We start from the raw sequence: 26786 nt of genomic DNA on the forward strand, positions 1-26786 counted from the left end.
CAAAACAGCTTGCTTTATTTAGGATCTTCCATTTAGGAAGATGACCTCAAGATGTCCGTCATTTTATAAATTCATACATACATACATACATATGGAAGAAAAGACAAGTAAGCAGTCCAAATCAAAAGGAAATAAAATCCCTCTGCAATGGGGAGTTCTAAAGGGCCACGCCTACGGGCTGTTTTCCAATCTGCAGCCTCCAGCCACGACTACAGCCCGCAACCCCTCATTTCTCGTGAGTCAGCTGGCGCCATTTCTGGGATGACCAAGAAGGGCGCTCTGGCCTCGGAACGACCTCTATGGTACAGCCCTTCTAGCCGCGACGGCCACTGGCGCCAGACTCTCTGGTAGGCGTTTGGAAATCTGCGCGGGAAGTGTTCCGCGGATGACGTCGCGACGGAGGGTTGGCCCAGGGCGCTGCCCAATCGCGGCGCGGGATTCCCAGGCCACAGCCCCTCCCCGATTGTCAGCGTTTCCTTCGGCCTGTTTCCCGCCGCTCGCCACCCTTTTGAGCTGTGAGGGAGCGGGACGGGGGCGGGGCTTCCGTCTTGGGCTTGGAGTCAATCGGCGCGCTCCCAGAAATAAAAGACAGCTCCAGGAGCCAATCAGCCCACCGACCCTCTTCCGGGATTCGCACTCCCGCCACACGGGGAGCGGCCGTTACTGGCGGCTCGCGCGCTGGCGCGCGCGCGTTGGGGAATCAGTCGGTGAGTTCGGCTGCCCGCGCCTCGAGTCTTCCTGAGGGCGGGAGGGGCGTGCCTTAGGTGTCACGGGGCGGAGGTAATTTGGGTGTCGGTTTCTGAGTTTTATGCTAATCCTTGCCCGCCGCCCTGGCCGGTGTGGAGGTTTGGCGACACGGAAACGTTAGGCCCCGAGGGAAACAAAACTCCAGCGTGGGTTTCAAAGATGGTCGCCCTTCCATTGGAGCAAAGGGTCGTAGGCGTCTGCTGGACGCCTACGGGACGGAGTTTCCTTCTTGGGGGACACTACTTTTCCTGTCAGCGTTTTCCTCGTGTGTGACAGCTTTATAGGTAAAATCCACCGGTGCAATTTTGAACTCCTGTCTCTTAAGTTTGTTTGTTAATCAGTAGCCCCAGCTGTGTAGCTACCGTGAGCGCAGGATTCATTTTTGAGGATGCGTGCCCAAACACCTGGGTACGAGGTGTGCATAATTACGGTAGAGTAAGTAAGACGGACCCCGGAGTAGGGGAGGAGGTGGGTACATAGATAAAGTTCCACCGGTCCTGATCCGGAGAGAGACGTCGAAGACGTAAAGGGCCTTGCCAAGGAACTGCTTTAATTCTGTGGACTTAGCAGCCACGAGAAAACACCAGGAGTGGTTTAGAAACGTTCCTTAACCCATCTGTGGTGTTGTTTCTCATCTGAAAAAAAAAAAAAATGAAGAGCAGCCATACCCTTCCAGGGTTCTTCTCAAAAAGAGATGAGTCAGTCAACCCAATGTGTTAAAACAGTGCCTGACATATAAACACACCTCTTTATATGTTAGCTTCTCTGGTTCTTTGTACTGCAAGCTGAGGTATGCAGAGGAGAGTGTATAAACTAGGGGCTTTGTGACTCATTTTTATTTACATGCTGTGCTACCCTGAGCAAATGAGCCTTTGCAGGTATTACTTCCCTGTGTCATTTGGCTATTATGCCTGATACAACACAAAACTCAATAGTGGATGATGAAATCAACTAGGGAGTGGTAAACGGGCTTTTAAAAACCAGAACATGTACAAGACCCTAAGTTTGATCCTCACTAGTTTCCCTGTGTGTGTAATCTGTCCCTTCAGATCCGATTACGGATGTTTGTGAACCATGTGGATCCTAGGAATTGAACTCAGAACCTCTAGAAGAGTAATCAGTGCTCTTAACTGATAAGCCATCTTTCCAGCCCCAGAAACAGTATATTTCACATACCATTGTTTCTCAAAACCAATACCCTCACACAGGTGACTGTGTGGTTCCAAGGAGGGTGTCAGATATGCTGCAATTTGAGTTACGAATTGTTGTGAGCCCCTGTGTGGGTTTTGAGAACTGAACCCAGGTATTCTGGAAGAGCATGCAGTGCTTTTAACCACTGAGCCACCTTGCTGGTTTTTTGTTTGTTTGTTTGTTTGTTTAAGGGGGTCTTACTGTGTTGTCCATGCTAACCTGGAAGTTCTGGACTGAAGCAATTATATTGCTTCAGCTGCCCCCATAGCTGGAACTGTGGGCATACACCACCTCAGTCCAGCTTACCATATTTGTACTTTGTACCTGTGGGCTGAGGCTAGAACTTGGTGGTAGAGCATCTGTTTTGGTGTGTGAGGCTCTAGATGCAATCTGTAATATCTAAAAGCAAGCAATCAAATCCTATAAAGAATTCCTTTCTATATCATGGTATACTTTGTGTCATGGCCAAAAGTATAAATTATGTACATAGATACTATTTGTTCTCAATATAGCCAAGACTGGTTTCTACGGTTTTAAAAAAGATTTATGAATATGAGTACACCATTACTCTCTTCAGACATATCAGAAGAGGGCATCAGAGCTGGGAGCACTTGGGAGGTAGAGGCAGGTGGATTTTTGAGTTCAAGGCCAGCCTGGTCTACAGAGTGAATTCCAGGACAGCCAGGGCTACACAGAGAGACCCTGTCTTGAAACACCACCCCCCCCCCCAAAAGAAAGCATCACATCCCATTACAGATGGTTGTGAGCCACCATATGGTTGCTGGGAATTAAACTCAGGATCTCTAGAAGAGTAGTCAGTGCTCTTAACCACTGAACCATCTCTCCAGCCCCACCCAACCCTCCACACCCCCCGTTTTTTTGAATCTGTGATCTAACTGTACTTCTGGCTGGCCTGGAACTGGCTATGGAGACCAGATAGAAATCTGCCTACCTCTGCCTTTCCATTGCTATAATCAAAACTGTACATCATCATGCCTAGTAAGGTCTCCAGTTCTTCATTTTCCTGCTTTATCATCTCAGATGCAGGGATTACAGATATATGCCAACATGCTTTTATCATAAAATTTTTTTCACTGGGCAATGGTGCATACCTTTAATCCCAGCACTTGGAAGGTAGAGGCAGGTGTATTTCTAAGTTCGAGGCCAGCCTGGTCTACAGAGTGAGTTCCAGGACAGCCAGGGCTACACAGAGAAACCCTGTCTTGGGGGAAAAAAAAAAAAAAAGATTTTTTTTTTCCTTATTGGTAGTACTAAGTGTTGAACATATAACCTCACAGAGACTAGCCAAACATTCTATCTCTGGCATACTCTCCCACTCCTGAATATTGTTACATGCTTTAGAATAACTGAGAGAAAATCATCACCTCATGGTTGTGCACATTTTTTTTTTTTTTTTAGGATTGATTTATTTCATGTATGTAAGTACACTGTAGCTGTCTTCAGACACTCCAGAAGAGGGCGTCAGATCTTGTTACAGATGGTTGTGAGCCACCATGTGGTTGCTGGGAATTGAACTCGTGACTTCTGGAAGAGCTGTCAGTGCTCTTAACCATTGAGCCATCTCTCCAGCCCTGGTTGTGCACATCTTTAATCCCAGCACTTGGGAAGCAGAGGCAAGGGGATCTCTGAGTTTGAGGCTAGCCTGGTCTACAAAGTGAGTTCCAGGACAGGCTACATAGAGAAGCCCTGTCTTAGAAGGGGGAGGGGGGAGAGAAAGAGAGAGAGGGAGGGAGGGAAGAGACATCATTTCCACATTTACTCAGGTTTACCTCATTTACCTCCAGTTATTTTTTTCTCTGACAGAGCAATGATAATGTGTTTCTTTTACAGGTCATGGAAAACACCCAGGTGATTGACTGGGATGCTGAAAAAGAGGAAGAGACAGAACTATCCAGTGGATCCTTGGGGTATAGTGTGGAACCTATAGGGCGGCTACGTCTCTTCAGTGGTACTCATGGACCAGAAAGAGGTCAGGGGATATTGGCAACTAAAGTATGAATGTGGGTCTTTTTTAGAAGAAGTTGGAGGGTTGGTAGAACCGTGTGTGTGTGTGTGTGTGTGTGTGTGTGTGTGTGTGTGTGTGTGTGTGTGTTTCAAAGGGGATATGAGTAACTGTACACTGGGGATGCCAAAGTGTCCACCTGAGTTGACTGAGGCTGGGACTTTCTAGGAGTGATTTCCTTTTGTCAAGAGAAAATGAAGAGTTTCAAATAAAAATACAATGTGGGGGCTGAAAAGATGGCTCAGTGATTAAGAGTGCTTGTTGCTCTTGGAGAGGTTTAGGTTCTCAGCACCTGCATGGTGGCTCACAACCACATGGAGCTCTAGTTCCAGGGGGCCTGACACTATCTTCTGATCTCAGGGTGCCAGCACACATGTAGTAGACATGAAATCATGCAGGTGCACACATTCACTGTGTGTGTTGGTGACTGTGGAAGAACAGTGGCTGTATAGTACAACAGGACAGCATACATGCAATGAAGTGGTTAGAGTTGTAGTGTGTGTAGTATTTTCTTTATTTTTGTTTTTCCTTTGAGACAGGGTCTTTCTATACAGCCTGTGCTGTTCTGGAACTCACTATGCGGACCTGGCTGGCCTCTTGCCTCTGCCTCCTATGGGCTGGAATCAAAGGCATGTGCCTGTATTATATGTATTTTATTACACAGACACATCCATTGGGCACGGTGGTGCATGTCTGTGATCCCTGTGTACTCAGGAGATGACTCTAGAATTTGAGGGTAACCTAGGCTACGTAGTAAGTTTGAAAATGATCCAGGCTACGTGGTAAGACCCCAAATCAAAAAAACAAAGCAAGAGCTATAGCTATAGCTCAGGGGGAAAGTGTTTAGCTAGCATGAATGAAGCTCTGTTCTCGAGTTTGAGCAATTGGGAAAAAAAACAAAAATGTGGCTAGATAGAATATTTCTGATGAGTGGTGTATTATAAATGCTCTTCTGTGCTGGCATGCCCTCAGCGGTTTTTTGTTGGTTGTTTTTTAATGCCTGTAAGAGCTCTGAGTGAACAGTAGGGTATCTAACCAGAATATCTTCAGGGCAGGACTCTGGCCTTACACTCTTATATTTTTTCTCTGATCCTCAGATTTCCCACTCTACCTTGGCAAGAATGTAGTTGGTCGGAGCCCAGACTGCTCTGTGGCCCTGCCTTTTCCATCCATCTCCAAACAGCATGCAGTAATTGAAATCTCAGCTTGGAACAAAGCCCCTGTCCTCCAGGATTGTGGGAGCCTCAATGGCACTCAAATCGTAAAGCCTCCTAGGGTCCTACCTCCTGGAGTGAGCCATCGTCTGAGGGACCAGGAATTAATTCTGTTTGCAGACTTTCCCTGCCAATACCATCGCCTGGATGTCCCACCACCCTTGGTCCCTCGGAGTCTTCTAACTATAGAGAAGACCCCCAGAATACGGGTAGGATCCCAGAATTCCAGAGTTTTGTTGGCTGAGGATTCAGAGGAAGAAGGGGGTAAGTTTGTGCTTTGGATATAGGAGTGAAGAGACAGGCATGATGGATGTGAACTCAAATTTATTCTTTCCTGTTCTTGCCAGATTTTCCTTCTGGAAGGTGTGTGACAAATGGATCAAGGAATACAGCATCCCCTTCAGCAACAGTAGTTCCAGAAAGGTAGGTACCAAAGTACCAGATACCTGAATCATTTGTTTTGTTTTTGTTTTCAGAACAAAAGCCTATAGCCCAGGGTGGTCTCAGACTCAGGGTAACTCTCTGGGTTCAGACCCCTCATGGTTCTGTGTATTGGGATTACAGGATTACACTGCCATACCTGAGCCTTTGAACAAGAAGTCAATCTTGAAGACATGATTAGTTTTTGGTTTTGTTTATTTTGTTTTGGGGGGGGGTTGTTTTTGTTTTGAGACAAGGGTTTCTCTCTGTAGCTCTGGCTGTCCTGGAACTGGGCTCCAACTCAGAGATCCACCTGCCTCTACCTCCCAAGTGCTGAGATTAAAGGGGTGGGCCACCACTGTCTGTCAAATGATTATCTTGAAAGGTGGAGCTAAAGGCCTTCAAATAATCATTTTTCAGCTTAATTAAACCATGATGAGCTGCTCCTCTTCTTCTTCTTCTTCTTCTTCTTCTTCTTCTTCTTCTTCTTCTTCTTCTTCCTTCTCTTCTTCCTCCTCCTCTTCTTCTTCCTCCTCCTTCTCCTCCTTTTCTTCCTCCTCCTCTTCTTCCTCTAAGATTTATTTATTATATTTATATGAGTACACTGTAGCTGTTTTCAAACACACCAGAAGAGGGTATCAGATTCTATTACAGATAGATGGTTGTGAGTCACCATGTGGTTGCTGGGAATTGAACTCATGACCTCTAGAAGGGCAGTCAGTGCTTTTAACCGCTGAACCGTCTCTCCAGCCCAAGCACTTCTGATAGTCTCAGTGGAGATGAGAAAACAGCTACCAGCAGTGCCTGCTTTCAAGGTCCTCATAGCTGACTGGGGTGTCTCTCCCCAAGACATACATTCAATGGATTCTTTTTCTTTGCAGTGATGAAGAGGTCTCTTCTCCGGCCCCAAGTGTCCCTGGGCCATCTTCGCCCTTTGGTTTGGGCAGTGACACAGATGAAGAACAAGGTCAGCAACCAGTAGAAGAGGAGTCCTCTTTAGCTGACAGCAATGGTGCCGCAGGGGAGGCTGAGCAGCCTGAAGCTAAAGGAATGACTGCTGGCATACAGGCTCAGCCTACTGAACAAAAGTTGGAGGACACAAAAGTCAAGAAGGAGGCAGGCAGTGCAGGGGTTCTGGATGGGTCAGTTCTGGAGAGGAGCCCCACTCTTGGGGAGGACGGTGACACAGAAGTGGATGAAGAACAACAACCCTCTGGTTTTGTGGACAGTGATACAGATGTGGAAGAAGAGAGGATCCCTGTGACTCCCCCTGTAGTTCCTATGAAGAAGAACCAAGTGCTACTTGGAGTTGGTATAGAGGATCCTGGAGCACCTGGTGTGGCACATCTGCAAGATAGCCCAGCTGGTAGTGACACAAATGTGGAGGAGGACAAGATTGCACTGGCTGTCCCTCTAGAGAGAAACCACACACCCATGGTGCTCAACAGTGATACAGACGAGGAGGAGGAGGAGGTCTCAGCAGCACTTACCTTGGCCCATCTGAAAGAGAGAGGAATTGCTTTGTGGCGTAAAGACCCAGGCACAGAAGAGGTCAAGTCCCAACCACAGGTCCTTGTAGAACGAAGCCAGAGTGCCTCTGGGAGAGACAGTGACACAGATGTGGAGGAGGGATCCTCAGCGGGAAAGAGAGGGATTGTCCCTGACAGCCCCATGGATGTAGATGAGGCTCTTACTGTCACACAGCCAGAGAGCCAGCCTCCCAGTAGGCCTAATGATGTAGATGAGGACATGGATATGAGCTCCCCTGGCAGCCATCTAGCGGTAAATCAGGCCTCCTCTGCTGTGGTAAAGAATGGAGCACAAGTGGAGGAGGAAGTCCCAGGGCCATCTGTTACCCTGGGGGAGAAGCACCAGGTGCCTCTAGAGGGAGCCCAGCCTTCTGAGGAAGCTTGGGAAACAGCTGCACAGGAAGACTCATCCTTACCAGTGGCAGCCTTAAGAACGAGCCAGCAGCCAATAGCAGAAGATGCCAGGACAGAGTGTGCTGCAGCCATTTCTGAGCAGGAAAGTGCTCTTGAGGGGGGTGCCCAAAGCAGGTCACCTGCAGCACCAGTGGAGCAAGTGGTAATATACACAGAAACTTCAGGGAATCTCACCCTGCCACAGAGAGAGGGAGCCCAAACCTCCACAGGAAGGGAGAGAGAAGCACAAGTGGGCGGGACCAAGAGTGCCAAAGAGTGCTGTGACGGTAAGTGTTGCCCTCTGCTCTGCCTTTGACCCTTAAATTGGCTATAAGGGTTCAGAGGGAACTGTAGAGGTCTTTAGGATGAGAGTTGATTTTTCATCTGTCTCGCGTCTCTTCCCACCAGAACCTGAAGATCTGTGCCTTCCAGCTACCCAGTGCTTTGTGGAAGGGGAGAGCCAGCACCCAGATGGTAAGGACATTATGTGCCAGGGAGCGCTGGCCAATTAGACTAGTGGCCTTTGAAAGATGATGTGGCCAAGTAGAGTATGGGACCCTGACATTCTGGGACCACTGTGTTCTACCCACCTTTTCTTTTTTCTTTTTTTAGTGTAGAATAAAGTTTATTTAGGGAATAGGGAGGGGAGTTAAGAGGGTAGCAGAGGCAGAGAAAGGCAGAGAGAAGGAGAGAGTAGAGAAGTAGAGGCCTGCCATGACTACATGGAGAGAGGGGGAAGGGGATGGGGAGAGAGGGGGAGCAAGGGGGCAAGAGCAAGGTAGAGAAGCAGGAGTAAGTCTACCGACCTTTTCTGCTGCAGCTGTCCAGAGTCTGGAAGATGAGCCTACCCAAGTCTTCCCATGCATTCTTCCACAAAAGCCTGGACCTTCCCATCACAGCCTTCCGACTCCAGGTACAAGGAAGGCTCCCTGACTCCCAACTTTGCGTGCTTTCTTGTTTTCTTCCTCTGTTTCCTTTCATATGCTGTCTGTTAGATTTACCTATGTTACATGTATGACTGTTTTGCCTGCATGCATGTGTGTTTACCATGTGCATGCCTGGTGCCCACAGTAGTCAGAAGAGGATGTCTTATCTCCTGGAACTGGAGTTAAGACCTGTTGTGAGCTACTGTGTGGGTTCTCAGAACTGGACCCAGGTCTTCTGCTAGAGCGACCAGTGCTCTCTCTTCAGCCCTCATATTCTAGTTGACAAAGAATTCATGTAGCTGAGGATGACCTTGAAGTGCTGGGATTACAGGTGTGTGCCATCCACCTAGGTATGGGCCAGGACTTCATATGAATGCTAGATGAGCTCTCTAACCTAGATGAGCCGTATCCCCAGACCCACCTTTCATATTCTTTTACTATTTTACTGATCTCCATTTCATCAGGGAAAGAACCTATACCAGACGTGGTGACACATACTTGTAATCCCAGAATTTGGGAGGCAGAGGCAGGAGCCCAGGGCCATCCTGGACTGCATAGAAAGTTTGAGACCTTGACTAAATGAGACCTTGTCTCAAACAGCAACAACGAAATGGACATGGCTCATTGGTTAAGAGTGGCAATCGTTCTTCTAGAGGAGCAGAGTTGAGCACCCGTGTCAGGCAGCTGGCAGACATCTGTAACTCCACTCCTGGAGATTTATCATATCACACTCTGGGTACCCACATACACCATACACATATGCATGTGAATAAAAAACTTTAGAATACATCTTAAAAAATAAAACAACAAAAAAGAAAAAAAATTAAAAGCCGGGCAGTGGTGGCCCACGCCTTTAATCCCAGTACTTGGGAGGCAGAGGCAATCGGATTTCTGAGTTCCAGGACAGCCAAGGCTACACAGAGAAACCCTGTCTCGAAAAAACCAAAAGCAAACAAACAAACAAATAGAAATTAGATTGTCTGATTCTAGTTCAGGAGATTTGGGGTTGGCCAAAAAACTCAAAAACTTTTCCCCTCTGCATTCTCCATGGAGATTGAACCCAGGGCTTTATGCCTGCCAAATGAGTATTCTCCTAAAGTGACTGTTTTCCTAAACCACATCCTCAATACTTGTTTTTCAAATGAGGCTCCTGAAGGAGCTGTGTGAGGTTATAACCTTCTGAATAGCATTCATTGTTGCAGCCACCACCCTACTGCAGCTTGCCTTTTGTAATCCATTTAGCTGTTTGTGAGTCTGCTCTAGTCCTCAGCCTTAGTTCCATCTTTACCTGTGTATTTACCTCCTTTCTCTGGTCCTGTTTAGGTGCAGATACCTTGGATGTGCCTTGGGAAGTCTTGGCTACACAGCCATTCTGTCTAAAAGAACAGACAGAGACTTCTGAGCCCCAGCTCATTGACATCCACCTTGAAGCTCATGGATCTCAACTGTCTCTACCTAGGGAACCAGGAGGACACCAACATCTGGTTCATACCAGCCCAGTTCACACAGAGCTGTTGAGAATTGAAGGCAGAGAGATACAGACTGTGGAGAAAGCCATGGGTATACCAAAGGAATTGGCAGACAGGATGACCCCTGAGAGAGAGCCATTGGAGAGGGAAATCAGGGGAAGAACAGCAAACAGTGAGAGAGAAGACGTGACAGGGGAAGAGCTAACTCAGGGGACAGAGGACAGAGAACCAAAAAAGATGTTAGCTAGAGACAGTCAGAGAAAAGAGGCTGACGAGGATCCTGAAGGGAATAGGGAGAGTTTGGAGGTAGAAATGAAGATGTCCAAAGACTCACAGGAGAGAGAGAGAAGAGTGGAGAAACCAGAACCAGAGAAAGAACAGGAGGCAGCTGGTTTAGAAGTGACCCCTGATGGAGGGGTGGCACAGGAAGGGAGCCGTGATGAGAAAGGGCAAATTGCTAGTCTAACACTAAAGCCTGGAGTTGGGGTGAAGGACCTTGAGGGACTTGCATCAGCCCCAGTAATCTCTGGGAGCCAGGGAGATGGAGGAAAGGGAGACCCTTTGAGCCCTGGGAGGCAGCAGAGAGGTAAGTGTGAGGCAGGGGGAGCCAAGTGTATGTAGTCCTCATGGCAGTTAGCATCTGAGGTACAGGCTGCACAACACTCAGCCACTCTTGCTTTATCCTCTGCCTAGGCCGCTTGAGTTGCCAGATGACACCTGCTGGAAAGGCTTCCCAGGTGAGCTGTGTTCTTAATCATGCCTCTACTTCCCTGGCAGCCCTTTATCTAGCCTTACTTTAATCTTCCTTTGTCTATATTTCCTGGTTTCTCACTGCATGTACATTTGTGCATGTTTGTGAGGGTGTGTGTTTGGGGGCAGTGCATGAGGAAGCCAAGTGACAGCCTTGTGTGTTGTTCTTCAGGGACTCCCCAGCTTTTTAGAAGGATGGTGGTCAGGATCTTGAACTGGGTTAGAACATGCTCAAGTAGACTAGGCTGTTTGCCAGCAAGCTCCAGGACTCCTCCTATCTCTGCCTCCCTAGCACTGGGATTCTAACATAGCCACTATGCTTGGCCTTTGGACATGGGTTCTAGGGATGAAATGCAGTCTTGGTGCTTGCCTTGCCTACTGACCTGTCTCCCTGGTCCCATGTTCCCAGTTTTCTTGTTTGTCACTCATTAGTTGGTTTCTACTCCTGTGTCCTGCCACCCATAGTTCCCTATATTGACCTAGAGGTGTCTCTGTGTTTTGTCCCTCTTTGCCCCAGCTATATCTTAGTTGCCATACCCACCTGTGCACATCACTGCACTGAAGTGTTAGGGTTAGGGATCCCTTATGGTATCCAAGATTGCTTCCTTCCCAAGGAGTTCCTAGCCTACAGAGAGGTCACAGAAAGAGACGTGCCAGTGAGTGTGCTGTGACCATAAATAGAATCAAACCAGACATGCAAACAGGCCTTTGGTCCCAGCACTTGGAAGTTAAGGTAGAAGAGTCAGTGGAGGACACTGGAGGCACATGAGCAATGACTTCCTAGAAACACTGAAAAAAGGTAAAGATTCTTGTCTACCTCTTTCTTGGTGCCTCTTGTCAATTGCTTCTCCTCTTCCTCAGGGTGATCCCGGGCCTCCAGACCTTCACCTGTTTTCTCCAGTGCCTGAAGCATCAGCTCAGAGTCTCCTCACCGCTCAGAGCCAAAAGCAGTCTAACCCTCAGCCTCTGTTTTCAACCTCTTCTGAGAGTCTTCACACAAAGCCTAGTGTCAGGCCACGGCGGTCCTCCAGGATGACCTCCTCCCCACATTCCTCTGCTGCCCTTAAGCCTTATACCACTTGCCCCACAAACCAGCCTACTGCCTCTAGACCAATATCTCGATCCACTCGGGGAAGGGCAAATAGGTCCTCTACCAGGACCCCAGAACTGATTGTCCCTACAGACTCTGAGCTCCAGCCTTCCACCTCCACAGAACAGCCTGTCATCCCAAAACTTACATCTCAGGTCACTGAGGGCAGGGCACATACCTCTGTTGAGATGCCTGAACCAGTTCTCACAGGTCCTGAAATCCAGTCTCCCACCTCCACAGAACAGTCTGTCACCCCATACCTCAAGCCTCGGGCCACTCGGGGCAGACCAAGTAGGTCTTCCAACAAGACCCTAGGACCACTTATTTCTACTGGCCCTGAACTCCAACCACCCACCTCCATAGAACAACCTGTCATACCTAAACCCACTTCTCGGGTCACAAGGGGCAAGCCACGTAAATCTTCTGTCAAGACCCCAGAATCAGTTGTCCCCACTGGCTCTGAACTGCAGCCTCTCACTTCCATAGAACAGCCTGTTATCCCTAAACCTAGGGCCACTCGAGGTAGATCAAGTAAATCATCTATCGAGACCCCAGAACCAGTTGTCCCCACTGGTCCTGAACTGCAGCTTCTTACCTCTGCAGAACAGCCTATCGCTCCCAACCTCACATCTCAGGCCTCTCGGGGTAGGTCAAGTAAGTCCATCAGGACCCCGGAACTAGTCCAAAGTGGCCCAGAATTCCATCAGTCCACCTCCACAGAACAGCCTGATACCCCTGGGCCCTCATCTCAGGGCAGGAGACGTAGGTCGTCTGTCAGGACTCCTGAAGCAAGTGTCCCCACAACCCCTGAACTCCAGCCTTTCACTTCCAAAAAACAACCTACCCCCAAGCCCACAGCTCCAGTCAGTCGGGGAAGGACATATAAACCCTCCACTGAAGATTCTGAATCAGTTGGGCCAATGGCCCCTGATTTTGAGCCTCCCACCTCTACAGACCATCTTGTCACCCCTAAGGTCACAGGTCAGAGCTCAACACTACAGTCTTCACCCCTAAATGCTTCCCCCATTTCCACTACCCCTGAACTTAAGCCTCCTGTCCCCACAGCCCAGCCTGTTACCCTGGAGCCCATTCCACAAACCAATCACCAAAGGAGACGGAGGGCTACTGGGAAGCAGGGTTCCCACACAGTTCCCATTGGTCATAAGTCTTACTCTGCCCCCTCTGAACCTGAGCCCCAATCTTCAGCCAGCCAAAGCTCAGGGGCGTCAGAAGCAGGTGAGTCAATTACAACCACTCCCGAGCCTGCCATTCCCCTGATGCATAACGAAGCAGCTGGGAGATCAGGGCCCATTCCTAAGCCCCAGCCTAAGTCTTCTCAAATCCGAAAGAAGCATTCTACTACCACAGATCCACCCCGTCAGAAACGTCCCCGAAGACAAGTCCCGCAGAAAACCATAGTTGTCAAGGTAGAAGATCCTGCAGAAACACAAGTGAAGGAAGAGGTAAGAGGAGAACTAGGGGAGCTCCCTAGCTAGGAGCAAGAGCTACAGGGCTCAGAGATGTTCACTGAGATGCTTTTCAGCCTCAGGAGATTGCAATTTCAACACCAGGCAAGAGAAAGAGGGACCATGCAGAAGAAGAAACCCAGGGAAACCCAACTCGAAGCCGGCGAACTAAACCTAATCAAGAAGCAGTAACCCCCAAGGTAGAAAACAAGGGGCCAGGGATTGAGAGATGCATGTTGCTAGTGTGGGTTGCTATAACCATCTTTGCACCATCCCCCAGGTACTGTTCACAGGAGTCATGGATTCTCGTGGAGAGCGTGCAGTGCTAGCTCTGGGAGGTAGTCTGGCCAGCTCAGTAAATGAGGCCTCCCACTTGGTTACTGATCGCATCCGCAGGACAGTCAAGTTCTTGTGTGCCCTGGGGAAGGGAATTCCCATCCTGTCCCTGAACTGGCTGTATCAGGTAAAAAACCAGGATATGATGAATGGCTGGAAAAGACTGCTCACCTAGCAGTGGGAGGGAGGAGATGGAGAATTGTGTTAGCGAGGCAGTGGGCTGCTTTGAGAAGATAGAGGGCTGGGATGACTCAGTGTTAGAGCACTTGCCTAGCATGCTTGAAGTCTTGAGGTCAATCCTCAGTACTGGGAAGGACAAACAAGACACAGTAAGTTCTCTTCAGATAAGCGACAGTTCTGCCTGTTGTTCCTCTTAGTCCCGAAAGGCTGGTTGCTTCTTGCCGCCTGATGACTACTTAGTGACTGATCCTGAACAAGAGAAGAACTTTAGCTTCAGCCTTCGGGATTCCCTTAGCCGTGCTCAGGAACAAAGACTACTGGAGGTGAGAGGCTGTCTTCTGCACCATGCTGCAGTCCTATCCCCGTACCCCTTAGGGGTTTCACAGTGGCCTTTGGCCTGTCACTGTAGATTATCTGTCTCCACCATTCCTCCCTTAGGACTATGAGATTCATGTGACCCCTGGAGTGCAGCCACCCCCACCTCAGATGGGAGAGATCATCACTTGCTGTGGAGGCACTTTCCTGCCCAGCATGCCCCATTCCTACAAGGTATGACAAGCTTGCCCTGCGCCTGAGGCGGGAACAGCTGGAAAGGAGGTGGGAATAAGAAAGGGTCGGAGGAATGATGGAGGGGAAGGGATGAAGAGGTGCTGGCCTCAAAAGGGACTCAGTGTTGTTTTGACGCTTAAACATTTTCGAATAGCCAGATGTGGTGCCAGCTTAATAGGTCTGACTTCTGTTTCAAGGTTCCTCCCTTCCTAACCTTTGCTGTCTCTTCACAGCTTCACCGAGTTATCATAACTTGCACTGAAGACCTACCTCTCTGTGCTATTCCATCTCGCCTGGGGCTCCCCCTCCTTTCTCCTGAGTTCATCCTGACTGGAGTGCTAAAGCAGGAAGCCACACCAGAGGCCTTTGTCCTCTCCAATTTGGAAATGTTGTCTACCTAAAAAAATATGTACCTCTACGCTCTCAGACCAGCAACGAGTCCTAGGAAACACTCGAAAAAAGGAAAAGGAACACACACACAGTTAAGACGGGCAAGGTAGTTCACACCTTTAATCTCAGCACTTGGGAAGCAGAAGTAATCATATTTTTATAGGTTCTGGGCCAGCCAGAGGTACATAATGAGACTCCATCTCAAAAACCAAGTCAAAACAACCAACCTCAGGGTCTCACAAAGGCCTAGGTTATATTGTTAACTCTTTGGGAATGTGAATAAGACCTAAAAAGTTTTAGGAAAAAAAGGGAACTTTTTTCATAAGATAACCATTTTTTAGTTGGCTCACACTAAAGCTGGGGTGTAGCTCTGTACAGAGCACCTGCCATCAGCCCAGCTGTGCTCTGCAGTCTGCAGTGGCTCTGATGAAGCTGTTCCAGGCTCAGCACCCTGAGTCTACCCCTGTTTGGAAGCCAGCAGTTCCCCTTTTCTTCCCAGGTTTCTACTCAACAGGAACCAGCTGCCTGACTGAGAAGATGAGGGTGGCTCATGGGTGTGGTTAGGAAGGGCTTTAGTTTTGCTGCACTTACTGTTTTGCAGTGTTTGCAGTTAGCTTTGGTCATCTCCAGTAGGTCAGTGCTCACTCTGCCTTCTTGGTAGCAAGTTTGTGTGGAGACACAAGAAGGATTTGAACTTGCACTTCATTTATTATTATTGATTTAGAGTAAATTGTATTTGTTTTTTAAAGTTGGCCACTTTCCAGGATGTGGAGAAAGCAGAACTCGTGAATACTGCTAGTGTTTGGCTTGTCCTCTGCATAAACAGTACAAGAGTTTCTGTAAAGTGCAGAGCTAGGCATGGGCATTCGTGTAGTCCCAGTCCTTAGAAGGCTGAAGTAGGAATGTCACAAGGTCCAGTTCAGCCTGGGCTACAGAATGAAAGCCTGTCTTGAAGGAGTCTGGGCATGGTGGTGCATCCCTTTAATCCCAGCAGTTGGGAGGCAGACACAGGCAGATCTCTGAGTTCAAGGCCAGCCTGGTCTACAGAGTGAGTTCTAGAACAGCCACAGGGCTGTTAACAGGGCTGTTAACAGAGTAAACCCTGTATCGAAAGAGAAGGGGAAAAGAAATTTTTTTTTGGTTTGTTTTTTTGCAATTTTCTCTGGTCATCTCTAAGGTAAGTCAGTACTCATCGCACCTGCCTGATTACCGTATGACCCACCAATACTGTCCTGTCTCCATTTGGAAGTTCTGGAGGAAAAGAAAACTTTTAAACATGCATTTGATATGTAACCCCAGTAAAGGCAAGTGGGATCGGAAGTTCAAGGTCAGTTTAAACTACAAAAGATTCAAAAATGAAAAGCACTTGATTAATGTTCTTTTTGGTTGGGCTGGGGCTTGAACCTGATGCTTCCTTTATGCATGCTAGGCACTATCACTAAACCTCATTCCCAGCCCCTCACTTCTTTCCAAATACAGAACTGTAGATGCTTGTTCAGCAAGGACGAACATATAAATATGCTATCTGCACAGAAAGAAATGTTCAGATATGGAATGAAAACACAGGATTTGAGGGTGTTTGGTCAAAGACACCCTAACTAAAAGAGTGATACACAGGGACAGGCTTGATTCCACCTGCATAATATATAATGTGTGAATTCACAAAGAGCAAATTGATGTTTGCCAGACCGAGTACACAGAAGCTGGTCAAGGGGTCTAGCATCCCAATGGGGAGTTGAAAGCTTGGAGTCAGAAAGAGGAAGTGATTGTACATAGTGCAGAATATTAAATACTGTATAAAAGGGGTTTTTTGCAGAATATTAAATACTACTGTATAAAAGGATTTTTTTTTTTTTTGCTTTATGAATTTCACTTCAATAAAGAAGTTTCTTTATACTTTCCTGCAGTGAATTATGTATAAGCTTAGAAAATTATTGGTGGGGCTGGAGAGATGCCCTAGTGGTTAAGGGTGCTTAAGACTGCTCTTCCAGCCGGGCGGTGGTGGCGCACGCCTTTAATCCCAGCACTTGGGAGGCAGAGGCAGGTGGATTTCTGAGTTCGAAGCCAGCCTGGTCTACAGAGTGAGTTCCAGGACAGCCAGGGCTACTCAGAGAAACTCTGTCTCGAAAAACAAAAACAAACAAAAGACTGCTCTTCCGAAGGTCCTGAGTTCAAATCCCAGCAACCACATGGTGGCTCACAACCATCTGTAATGAGATCTGACTCTTCTGGAGAGTCTGTAGACAGCTACAGTGTAAGTACATATAATAAATCTTTAAAAAAAGAAAAACTATTGGTGGTTGGCACAAATGAGGCCCAGCTCATGACAGGCAATTGCTTTTCAACTCATTCACACCCCAGCTATATGCTTGATCTTTAAGGTTTTTCTTTTTGGGGGTGCTGGGGGTTGAATCTAAGGCTTCCTGAAATGCTGCCCAAAGGCTTCATCAGTAAGCAGCAGTCTCAGACCTTTGTTAATTTGATGCCTGTGGAGGCTGGAAGTCAGCCTTGGATGTCCTTCCTCAGGCTACTTTTTCTTTGACATAGGGAATCTCACTGGGATTAAGCTGGGCTGGATGGACAATGAGCCTTAGGCATTTGCCTCCCTAGGACTTGCATTATGACTTATGGATGAAGCAGATTAAAGAGAAACCACAAAGCTTAGTCAATTGCTTGTTTCCCATGTATAAGCTCTTCTGGGACCACTTCACAGCTCCTAGAAGATCAGTGGAGCCAGGATATGGTGCTAGGCTGTAATCCTATCACTTGGAGGCAGAGTCGGGAAGATCCACATAAGACTATTCTCAGCTACATAACAGCAAGATCGAAGCCATCTTGGGCTACATGAAGATTCTGCCATTAAAGCTTGTGCCACCACCATGGCTAGATTCTGCCATTTAAAAAATAATAAAAATAGAGGCTGGTGAGATGGCTCATCGGGTAAGAGCACCGACTGCTCTTCTGAAGGTCCTGAGTTCAAATCCCAGCAACCACATGGTGGCTCACAACCACCCGTGATGAGATCTGACACCCTCCTCTGGTGTATTTGAAGACAGCTACAGTGTACTCATAATAATAAATAAAATTTTTTAAAAAAGGAAAAAAAATAATAAAAATATAAGGAGTGGGGGCTGGAGAGATAGCTCAGTGGTTGAGAGCACTGGGTTCTTCCAGAGGACCTGGGTTCAAATACCAGCACCCACGTGGCAGCTCACAACTGTTACTCCAAGATCTGACACACGCACATACATGCAGGCAAAACATCAATGCACATAAAGGCAAAATAAATATGTATGTATGTAAGTGGATAGAACAGTATGCAGAGCTTCTTCAAAAACATTCACAGATGCAGCTCACTCAGTATAAATTCCCCAAGGGGGGGGGGGTGCTATACAATGCATGAGAACTTGGTCCAGATGTCTTGGGAGCAACCAGCCTCCCTGACCTTGCTCCATCTGTAATCTGAGGGAATGAGGTCTTGTCTTCTGAGGACCCCGTACTTGGATAGCTATAGTGATTGAGCCTTTCATTACTTGGTCTTTGGTTTTAGAGACAGGGTTTCTCTGTGTAGCCTTGGCTATCCTAGAACTCACTATATAGGCCAGGCTGGCCTGGAACTTGGAGATCCACCTCCCTCTACCTCCCAAATGCTGGAATTAAAGGCATGCCACCAACTCCCGGCCTTGACTCATTTTTTATGGCTTTTCCGGAACCAGTCTCCAAATGCAGGCCGAACTAATTTCAAATCCTCCTGCCTCACCCTTCCGAGTACTGGAATTACAGGCACGAGCCACCACACCCAGCTCTAAAATGGTCACTATACAAGAATCTATGTTGGGCAGGGTGGCGCCGTTTGTAACTCCAACACATCAGGGACTGAGGCTGGAGAATAAGGAGTAATTATCTTTAAAAAAAAAAAAAAAAGATGTTCTTTGTGTTTCCACGCAAGGGAGGCTCTGTTTTCACTTTCCTCGAGAACACTGACCGCACTGAGATTCGACCGACCCACAGTGGTAGCTGCAGACCCGCTGCCCTGACGACGCCCGGGATTCCAAGCTCCGGGCTGTGACGCGCCGCTCCCGGTCTCCGCCTTGCGACCTGCACCCCCAAGGGGGCGGGACCTGGGCAGGGCCAGCAGTCGCGGGAACCCTGAGCCCGCCTTCTCGGCAGGCTGCTCGCTGCTAGCCATGGCCCCTGCACTGCTGCTGGTTCCCGCGGCCCTCGCCTCCTTTATCCTGGCCTTTGGCACCGGAGTGGAGTTCGTGCGCTTCACCTCCCTGAGGCCTCTGCTCGGAGGGATCCGGGAGTCTGGCGGTCCGGGTGAGCCGCAGGGATCCAGGGCGAGCTGCAGCGGAGAGGAGGAGCCGGAGCAGCGTGGCGAGGGCGGGGCATGGAAACAAATGACAGAGAAACCGCCAAAGCTGGGAGGCGCCGCTGGGAAGGGAGCAGAGGCTAAATCAGAAACTCCAAAATTAGTCCTGTGCAGAAAGCTGGGAGTGAAGACTGACAGAGTACGGGCGGGGGCGGGGGTGGGATTTTGTGAGGAGAACCAGGGAAAGGGGAAAGGTAAAAAGGGGAAATGCTAGAAAACCGCGGACAGCCAGCTGTGGTAGCTCACACCTTTAAAACCCTACGATTGGAGGGGCAGAGGCAAGCGGATCTCTTGATTGAAGGTCTATCATTACTGATTTCAAGGCCTGATCTGAGTGAGGGCTATGTGTGTAGAGAGGCCCTGTCACGGAAAAACAAAAACAAACAAGAAAACCACACCAAAGATGACTTCCTCAAGTCGCCTTGCTTGCTTGTGTGTGAATGAATATATGTGGAATGTGTGCTTGTGTTCCTCCAGTGTGTGCAAGTCCAGCTGACAACCTTGAGTGTCTTTTCTCAGGGGCCAGCCACTTTTTTTTTTTTTTACAGAGTATTACTATGTGTCCCCAGCTGGCTTGGTACTCAGAGGCCCACTTGCCTCTGCCTCCCACATATTCTTGGAACAGAAGTTTGGTTTCTTTTTTAAGATTTATTTATATATTTTATGTATATGAGTACACCTTTATTTATTATTGTAAATAAGTACACTCTAGTAGTCTTCAGACACACCAGAAGAGGGGGTCAGATCTCATTACGGGTGGTTGTGAGCCACCACGTGGTTTCTGGGATTTGAACTCAGAACCTTTGGAAAAACAGTCAGTGCTCTTACCCACTGAGCCATCTCACCAGCCCAGGACAGAGGTTTTTACAGAGACCTAAGGCATACCGACGAGGATCCCCTGGAACTGGGGTTACAGATGGTTGTGAGCTGTCTTGTTGATGCTGAGAACCAAGCTGGGCCCTCACAGCAAGTGTTAATGACCAAGCCTCTCTGGAGATTCTTCCAGGGGCCTTCCCAGCACTAAAATTACACACACCACCATGCTGGGCTTTTTGTAATGGTGCTGGGGCTGGAAATCAGGTCCTCGGGCTTACACAATACTACGTGGACTGAGTCATCTCCCCAGCCCTCCCACCTTGGTTTTAAAGTTGACCCTACTTGCATTCTCCTAAGAACCTTTTTCCCCAGGAGGAGGGCTGGAGAAAATGGAAGATTGAAGGAACAGGAGAGTAAACTGGGAATGGCCATGACAAGATCTTGAAAGCATCAGGGGTGTGGCATAGGGCTCCAAAAGATGTGGGTAGGGGAATGCCCTAGCCATCTTTTTTTTTTTTTTAAGATTTATTTATTTATTTATTACATGTAAGTACACTGTAGCTGTCTTCAGATACTCCAGAAGAGGGAGGGAGATCTCATTACGGATGGTTGTGAGCTACCATGTGGTTGCTGGGATTTGAACTCGGGATCCCTCTCTTTCAAGACAAAGTTTCTGTGCATAGCCTTGGCTGTCCTGGAACTCACTCTGTAGACCAGGCTGGCCTCAAACTCAGGAATCCACCTGCCTCTGCCTCCCAAGTGCTAGGATTAAAGGCGGGCACCACCACTGCCCGGCTTGCCCTAGCCATCTTAACTGGCCTTTTGTCCCTTTCTTCCCCAGCTCCCTCAGATGCCCGACACGGGTGGTTGGCTGCCCTGCAGGACCGAAGCATTCTTACCTCCTTGGCTTGGGATCTGTGTCTGCTGCTACTGTTCGTGCTACAGCACAGCCTCATGGCAACTGAGGCAGTGAAGGCGTGGACATCCCGGTACTTTGGCGTCCTTCAGAGGTCGCTCTATGTGGCGTGCACGGCCCTGGCCTTGCAGGTATGAGGCCTGGCCGAAGGGGGGCTGGAGGAACAGAACATGCAGAGCTCAGCCTCTGTACCTCCTGGGCATACACTTCCCTCCATCACCAAATATATCAGCTGTATATATTTGACACTCCCCAGCACGCTAAGCATGTCTTACCCTTGCAACATTGTTCATGTTTTATTGCTTCATATCCGAATTCCTCCCCAGTTCTTATCCTACAGTCTCCCTGGGCCTCACAATAGCACTTGTCTTCCAGTTGGTCTTCTCACTGGATGTTTGGCATAGGCTAGTTTGGTGATTATTATCCACCAGTCCCCATCCCATCCAGTCTCCAAAAAAAAATCCTCTGTAGGGATGGGTCATCTTCATGTCCTTAGTACCCCACCCAGAACCCTCCACGTGGTAAATATTTACTGTTTATGCCTGGCTGAAAGAGTCGTCGTAGGTGTAGGTTATTGTGGGGCATGGGAGACCACTGGTGTGGTAATGCCCAGTCTCTCATCTTTCCCCAGCTGGTGATGCGGTACTGGGAGACCACACCCAGAGGCCCAGTGTTATGGGAGGCTCGGGCTGAACCATGGGCCACCTGGGTGCCTCTCCTCTGCTTTGTGCTCCACGTTGTTTCCTGGCTCCTCATCTTCAGCATCCTTCTGGTCTTTGATTATGCTGAGCTGATGGGCCTCAAGCAGGTGAGAATCCCACACCCCTCACTGAGACCTTTGTCTGCAAGTCTCTCCCTCCTATACTCTTCTGACTTCTCTCTCTCTTTGTAGTCCCTCGTTTCCCTCCAGCTTGCCTTCGAAGGCCAGTAACTGTAGGTCTCCTGGACTTGAGGGTGATGCTGGCAAGAAACAACTGATGAGGGCGAGGGCTTGACTTTTGATTTCCATTGACGTTCTCTCTTCCAGGTTTATTACCATGTGCTGGGACTGGGTGAACCTCTGTCCCTGAAGTCTCCTCGGGCTCTACGACTCTTTTCCCACCTTCGACACCCAGTATGTGTGGAACTGCTGACAGTGCTGTGGGTGGTACCCACCTTGGGCACTGATCGCCTCCTCCTGGCTCTTCTCTTTACCCTCTACCTGGGCTTGGCTCATGGGCTTGACCAGCAAGATCTCCGCTACCTTCGGTCTCAACTACAAAGAAAACTCCAGCTTCTCTCCAGACCCCAGGATGGGGAAGCAGAGTGAGGAGCTAGTTCTAAGCCCTGTATTTTCTTTCCATCTCAAAATCAAATCCCTTAGTATCTAGGCCGGGCCACGTTTGCGTCAGACCGGGGGTTGGAAGTCATATTCTGAAGGGGCTGTCCCCTCTCCTGCCCGAGAACTCAATTCTAGGGTCCTGATCCTGGACTCTAAATTCAGAGTTTTCACCACTGGCCTTCAGGGGCTGCTTCTCATAAACCAAGAATGGTTACAAAACTCATGAGTCTACTTTTCTATGAGAGCATGACCTCCGTACACACACAGGGTCAGCCTTGTTCACTCTCATCCCTAGCACTGTTATTGGCTCTGCACCTCAGGGATTCCCTTCCAGGTTTCCACTTCAAGGAGCTATGTCAGGGCCTATCTGAAAGTTTGTAGGTTCTTTGTACCTCGGCTGTGCCTCCTCCCCATTCCTGCCTTAGTTTCTCCACCTCCTTAGGTCCTTCCCTACAGCTCTGGTGTGTCTCCAACAACAATGTCTCCCGCTTTTAACTCGGGTTGACTCAGGGCTCCCTGCTCTCCCAAAGGATATGCGCTGCAGAAAAATTAAAAATTTTATACATATGATATCCAGTTGTCGGTCCATGACTCTCAAGCGGCAGAACCAATCATGGAAAGGAAAATGAGACCTAGTTTTTTGTGTCCACGCCTTCACAGCCAAGCACTCTTTAAGACGCTGTGCTGGGGCCACACCCCATGGACCCGCCCCATTTCTCAGTCGTTCAGTCTTGTTCCCTCCAAATATTACAGTTTCTCCACGTACAGATCAGGGAACCCGTGGGAGACAGAATAACTCTCGGGGAAGAGAGCAAACTCACAAAGCCATTTTGCCTCAGACCCCAGGGCCTGGCAGCCGCCTTCTCTGCCACGGTAACAAAGACCGGCCAGGGAAAGAAAAAGCGTGGGGAGGAGCGGCGAGAGATGGGAAGGGCGGGTCCGACTCCAAGCAGCTGCCGCTTCCTCCCCATGTCCCTCGGGGGGCCTGAGTCACGGGCCGCCGCCCCGGGTCGGCCTGCTGGAGAAGTGGGTCTGGACACCCTGCTTCTCCAGGGCTGCAAGATAGGAAGCGGGTGAAGGTCTCTGGAGATAGAGCGAGGGGATTGCCACAGCAGGAGAGAAGTCCCACCAGTGTCCCACGCGGGAAAAAGGGCGGCGAAGCCCCGCCCTTCGCCGGGCTCCTCCCTGCGCCCCCTTCCCTCGCCCCATTGTCCGTAGACAAAGCGGTCGCCACCCCCGCCTGGCCCCCTGTCTGCGTCTCCGTCCCTCCTCCTCCTAGGCTCCCTCTTCCCTCCTCCTCTGTTTCCCTCCCTCCCTCCCTCCGGATCTCCCTTCGTCTCTCTCCTCCTCTTCCTCTCTCCCGACGCCTGACTCCACTGCACCTCCTCCCAGGGACCCCGAGGCGTGTAAGTTGACTGTGGGGCTCCCACTTTAAGGAAAGTGCCTCCTGGCTCCAGATCTACCCTGGAGTGCGTCCCCTTTGTGCATAGATTGCCCGTCCGTTCAGTTCTCTCGGGTGCACGGCCCGCTGGGTCAAGGTCCCCTGAGAGCCGGGTCCCTGGTTGGGGGACAGCAGAGGCGTGATGTGGGTCCTCCTCGCTCCCGTGTTGTGGAGCGTATCCGGTGGGGTGGCCGGCGAGATTGTAGGGACTGGTCGCGGGTGGACGCCAGGGTTCTGGGAATGCACAGGCTGCACACTTGCTCGGGTACCAAAAGTCCCCGAGGAGGGTATTTCCCCTGACCCGCCTCTGGGGCGGGATAGGCAGTGGGGTAGGGACCCGACTGAGGGGCGGGGCCGAGCGCAGCCGGGAAGGCAGCCGAGAGCTTCGGGGCCCCTGTGCGAAGAGGCGCCGGCGCCCTAGCCTGTTTCTCAGTCTCCCTTCTCCCCTGGACCTCTGCCCTCTCCATCTGTCCTCACCTTCTCACATCCTGTCCGACCTCCTCGCCCCTCTCTGGCTGGTTCCTTGTTCTTCCCATTTATCTCCCCTGGGTACCGGGCAGGCAGTCTCGACTGTATCCGCTCACTACTCAGCCCCGGCTCCTTCGGCTCCTCCGGGTCCTCTCTCTCTCTCCTGCTTTTCCTCGCTTCCCGTTCTCATATCTTAGGGACAGCCTGGTGCCCACAAACCCCAATCTGGCTCTGCCCCCACCCGGAATCTCGACCCTTCCTCTCCCATGATCCCCACCCCCAACTTGGCACCCGGTTTTTTCTCTTCACTTTTTCAGTTCCTGACTCTCTTGCCGTCCTTCCTCTCACGGCCTTCCTCTATCTTCATTCTTAATTCCACTGTCCCCTCTGCCCTCCACTGTCCCACTCTGCCCTTCTTAGTCCCCTCCCGCATCACTTCCTCCCTCCACCCCCCATTCTCAGTCTCCCGGCTCCTCTGAAGCGTACCCTTCCTGCTCCTGTCCCCCAATACTCTCTCCTTCACTTCCAGTGACCATGACTGCTATCCCAGATTGGAAGCTACAGTTGCTAGCCAGGCGGAGGCAGGAGGAGGCAGCGGTTCGTGGCCGTGAGAAAGCAGAACGGGATCGCTTGTCCCAGATGCCAGCCTGGAAGCGGGGAATCCTGGAACGACGCAGAGCCAAGTTGGGCCTGCCTCCTGGAGAGGGGAGCCCTGTGCCTGGGAATGCAGAGGCTGGACCTCCCGACCCAGATGAACCTGCTGTCCTTTTGGAGGCTATTGGGCCAGTACATCAGAACCGATTCATCCAACAGGAGCGACAGCGGCAGCAGCAGCAGCAGCAGCGAAACGAGGTGCTTGGTGATAGGAAGGCTGGGCCTCTGGAGGTTCTAGAAAGGAGATCAAGTCCCAGTAATTTAAGAGATCAGAGCCCTAAGGGAAGAGAGTCCAGAGAAGAGAGGCTAAGTCCTAGGGAGGCCAGAGATAGGAGGCTGGTGATAGGAGGAGCCCTAGAGTCAAGTTCGAGGTCTTTGGAGACTCGAGACTGGAGGCAGAACCCAGCAGAGGCCAGAGACCTGAGTACCAGACCAGCAGAGGCACAGAAATGGAGGCTGAGCCTCGGAGAAACTCCAGAGGAGAGTCTGAGATTAGCAGGTTCTGGAGATCACAGTCCCAAGAGAAAAGAGGTATTGGAAAGTAGACTGAGCCCAGGGGAGCCTGGCGACCAGAAGGCCAGCCTGACAGAGGCCCATAAATGGAATCTTGACTCAAGAGAACCCCAGAAACAGAGCTTGACACAGCTGGAGGCCACAGAATGGAGGCTAAAGTCAAGCGAAGAGAGAAAAGACTACTTGGAGGAGTGTGGGAGAGAGGAAGAGAAACTGATTTCAGGGATTGTCCCAGACCAGTCTCCAGTGACAAAGGAGGTTCAAGACACAGCCTCTAGAGAAGTGGAGACTGCTGAGCAGAGGCCCACTGAAGGCCGAAAATGGACGCTAAACTCTGGGAAAGCTCGAGAACGGACGCCCTGGGACATAGACACACAAACTCAGAAGCCGGATCCTCCAGCATCCGCGGAGAAGCACCCGGGACCCTCTGGTATGGAGGCTGAAGAGGAGGCCGAGAAGGAGGAGGCGGAGGCTCAGAGCAGGCCTCTGAGAGCCCAGCAGAACCTCTGCTCTGGGCCCTCCCCCCTCCCACCAGAGCACTCTGGGACGGAAGACTCCAGACAGCAGGAAGAGGAAGCGACAGAACCCAGGCCCCCAACACCAGCCCCTCTGTCTCCCCCACCCTTGGCCCCAACTGCCCCCCAACCCTCTGGGGATCCCCTCATGAGCCGTCTGTTCTATGGGGTGAAACCAGGACCGGGGGTGGGGGCCCCCCGCCGCAGTGGACACACCTTCACTGTCAACCCACGGAGGTGTGCGCCCCCTGCCAGCCCAGCCCCTCCAGTCAACCCTGCCACAGCTGATGCTGCAGGGTCAGGATCTGGGAAGAAGCGGTACCCAACTGCAGAGGAGATCTTGGTGCTAGGGGGCTACCTCCGTCTCAGCCGCAGCTGCCTTGTCAAGGGGTCCCCTGAGAGACATCACAAACAGGTAAGAGAGCCTCCACTCCTGACTGGGTAGAAGTCTCTAGTTCAGACTGGATGGCTTTTTTATATGCGTATGTTCTTGTCGTCTATTCTTTTTATTCCTGCCAACTCCCTTCCTCCCCCCTGCACACACCCTTCCTCCGGGTAGCCTGCCTTTGCCATTCATTTTGGAGCCCCAAGGATTCTGTTCAGCACTCTACTGCTGTGTTGGGGTGTGTCGTTTTCAGGGTGTGTTAGCCTTGCTTATTTCCCCGCTCTCTCAGTCCCCTCTCCTTTTCTTCCTTTGGGGTTTTTGACCCAGTTAAACCCTCTGGAAAGAGAGAAGAGATAACCAACTGTGAAGATGTGTGAAAATAACCCAGGGGGACAGAGAAGTTCAGGGAAGTTGTAATGAAGGTCTCAGCCCTAAGAAAGAGGGGTCATAACTAAACGAAGACATCCCAGAACAGAGGTGGGGGTGGGGTGTAGTGATGGAACAGAGCTGGCTGAAAGAAGGGGTTTAGACCCCAAGGCAGCCCCGACTTCCCGCAAGAAGAGGCCGTTTGAAGTGGGTGACCTCAGGGTTGCCAACCCCTCCCCCCAACTGGGCAAATGTTAGACAGTGCTTCCTTCTCTCTGGGGACAAGAAAAGCCTTCTCTTCCAAAATATCCCAGTCCCTTCCCCCTTCTTTCCTCCCTGGGCTTCC

General features: G+C 50.1%; 4 protein-coding genes across 15 annotated transcripts in view; all 4 read left to right on the forward strand.

Moving 5' to 3' along the window:
• Window positions 1–26786, forward strand: part of LOC116074627 (H-2 class I histocompatibility antigen, D-37 alpha chain-like) — a 714163-nt gene that overhangs the window by 473738 nt on the left and 213639 nt on the right. The window lies entirely within an intron of this gene.
• Mdc1 (mediator of DNA damage checkpoint 1) lies at window positions 533–16516 on the forward strand. 7 transcript variants are annotated; one of them, XM_031347260.1, is made up of 16 exons: window positions 726–1031; window positions 3790–3928; window positions 5059–5439; window positions 5523–5598; window positions 6477–7804; window positions 7926–7991; window positions 8338–8430; window positions 9767–10498; window positions 10606–10649; window positions 11524–12733; window positions 12818–13215; window positions 13296–13418; window positions 13499–13681; window positions 13932–14057; window positions 14173–14283; window positions 14517–16516. In XM_031347260.1, the coding sequence occupies exons 2-16, from the start codon at window positions 3793–3795 to the stop codon at window positions 14682–14684; spliced, it is 5175 nt and encodes a 1724-aa protein (XP_031203120.1). In that variant the 5' UTR covers window positions 726–1031; window positions 3790–3792; the 3' UTR covers window positions 14685–16516. The 7 variants fall into 7 exon arrangements, with proteins under 7 accessions (XP_031203117.1, XP_031203120.1, XP_031203116.1 ...); XM_031347261.1 differs by having other exon boundaries at window positions 727–1031; window positions 11524–12988; window positions 13121–13215; XM_031347263.1 differs by having other exon boundaries at window positions 729–1031; window positions 9767–10003; window positions 11524–12988; window positions 13121–13215.
• Nrm (nurim) lies at window positions 18753–22668 on the forward strand. The gene is made up of 4 exons (XM_031347378.1): window positions 18753–18993; window positions 20703–20908; window positions 21409–21585; window positions 21805–22668. The coding sequence occupies exons 1-4, from the start codon at window positions 18861–18863 to the stop codon at window positions 22084–22086; spliced, it is 798 nt and encodes a 265-aa protein (XP_031203238.1). The 5' UTR covers window positions 18753–18860; the 3' UTR covers window positions 22087–22668.
• The window catches only part of Ppp1r18 (protein phosphatase 1 regulatory subunit 18), a 10599-nt gene continuing 6657 nt past the window's right edge, over window positions 22845–26786 (forward strand). The window contains exons 1-2 of one of the 4 annotated variants that reach the window (XM_031347290.1): window positions 22845–22971; window positions 24537–26104. In XM_031347290.1, coding sequence (XP_031203150.1) covers window positions 24542–26104 — 1563 coding nt within the window. In that variant the 5' untranslated portion in view covers window positions 22845–22971; window positions 24537–24541. Of the gene's footprint in view, window positions 22972–23081; window positions 23505–24099; window positions 26105–26786 lie in introns of those variants that run through there. The other 3 variants (XM_031347289.1, XM_031347287.1, XM_031347288.1) reach the window with 3 other exon arrangements.

This window comes from Mastomys coucha, unplaced genomic scaffold (genome assembly GCF_008632895.1).
Source record: "Mastomys coucha isolate ucsf_1 unplaced genomic scaffold, UCSF_Mcou_1 pScaffold3, whole genome shotgun sequence".
Lineage (NCBI taxonomy): Eukaryota > Metazoa > Chordata > Mammalia > Rodentia > Muridae > Mastomys > Mastomys coucha.

Excerpts from the sequence above, each read along its gene's own strand:
- Mdc1 (XM_031347257.1), top strand. The coding sequence starts at position 3,793 with ATGGAAAACACCCAGGTGATTGACTGGGATGCTGAAAAAGAGGAAGAG. Across the intron at positions 7,992-8,337 it reads GGAGAGCCAGCACCCAGATG|CTGTCCAGAGTCTGGAAGAT; the intron begins GTAAGGACATTA and ends TTTCTGCTGCAG. Across the intron at positions 13,682-13,931 it reads CCCTGAACTGGCTGTATCAG|TCCCGAAAGGCTGGTTGCTT; the intron begins GTAAAAAACCAG and ends TGTTCCTCTTAG.
- Nrm (XM_031347378.1), top strand. The coding sequence starts at position 18,861 with ATGGCCCCTGCACTGCTGCTGGTTCCCGCGGCCCTCGCCTCCTTTATC. Across the intron at positions 18,994-20,702 it reads CCGGGAGTCTGGCGGTCCGG|CTCCCTCAGATGCCCGACAC; the intron begins GTGAGCCGCAGG and ends TTTCTTCCCCAG. Across the intron at positions 21,586-21,804 it reads AGCTGATGGGCCTCAAGCAG|GTTTATTACCATGTGCTGGG; the intron begins GTGAGAATCCCA and ends TCTCTCTTCCAG.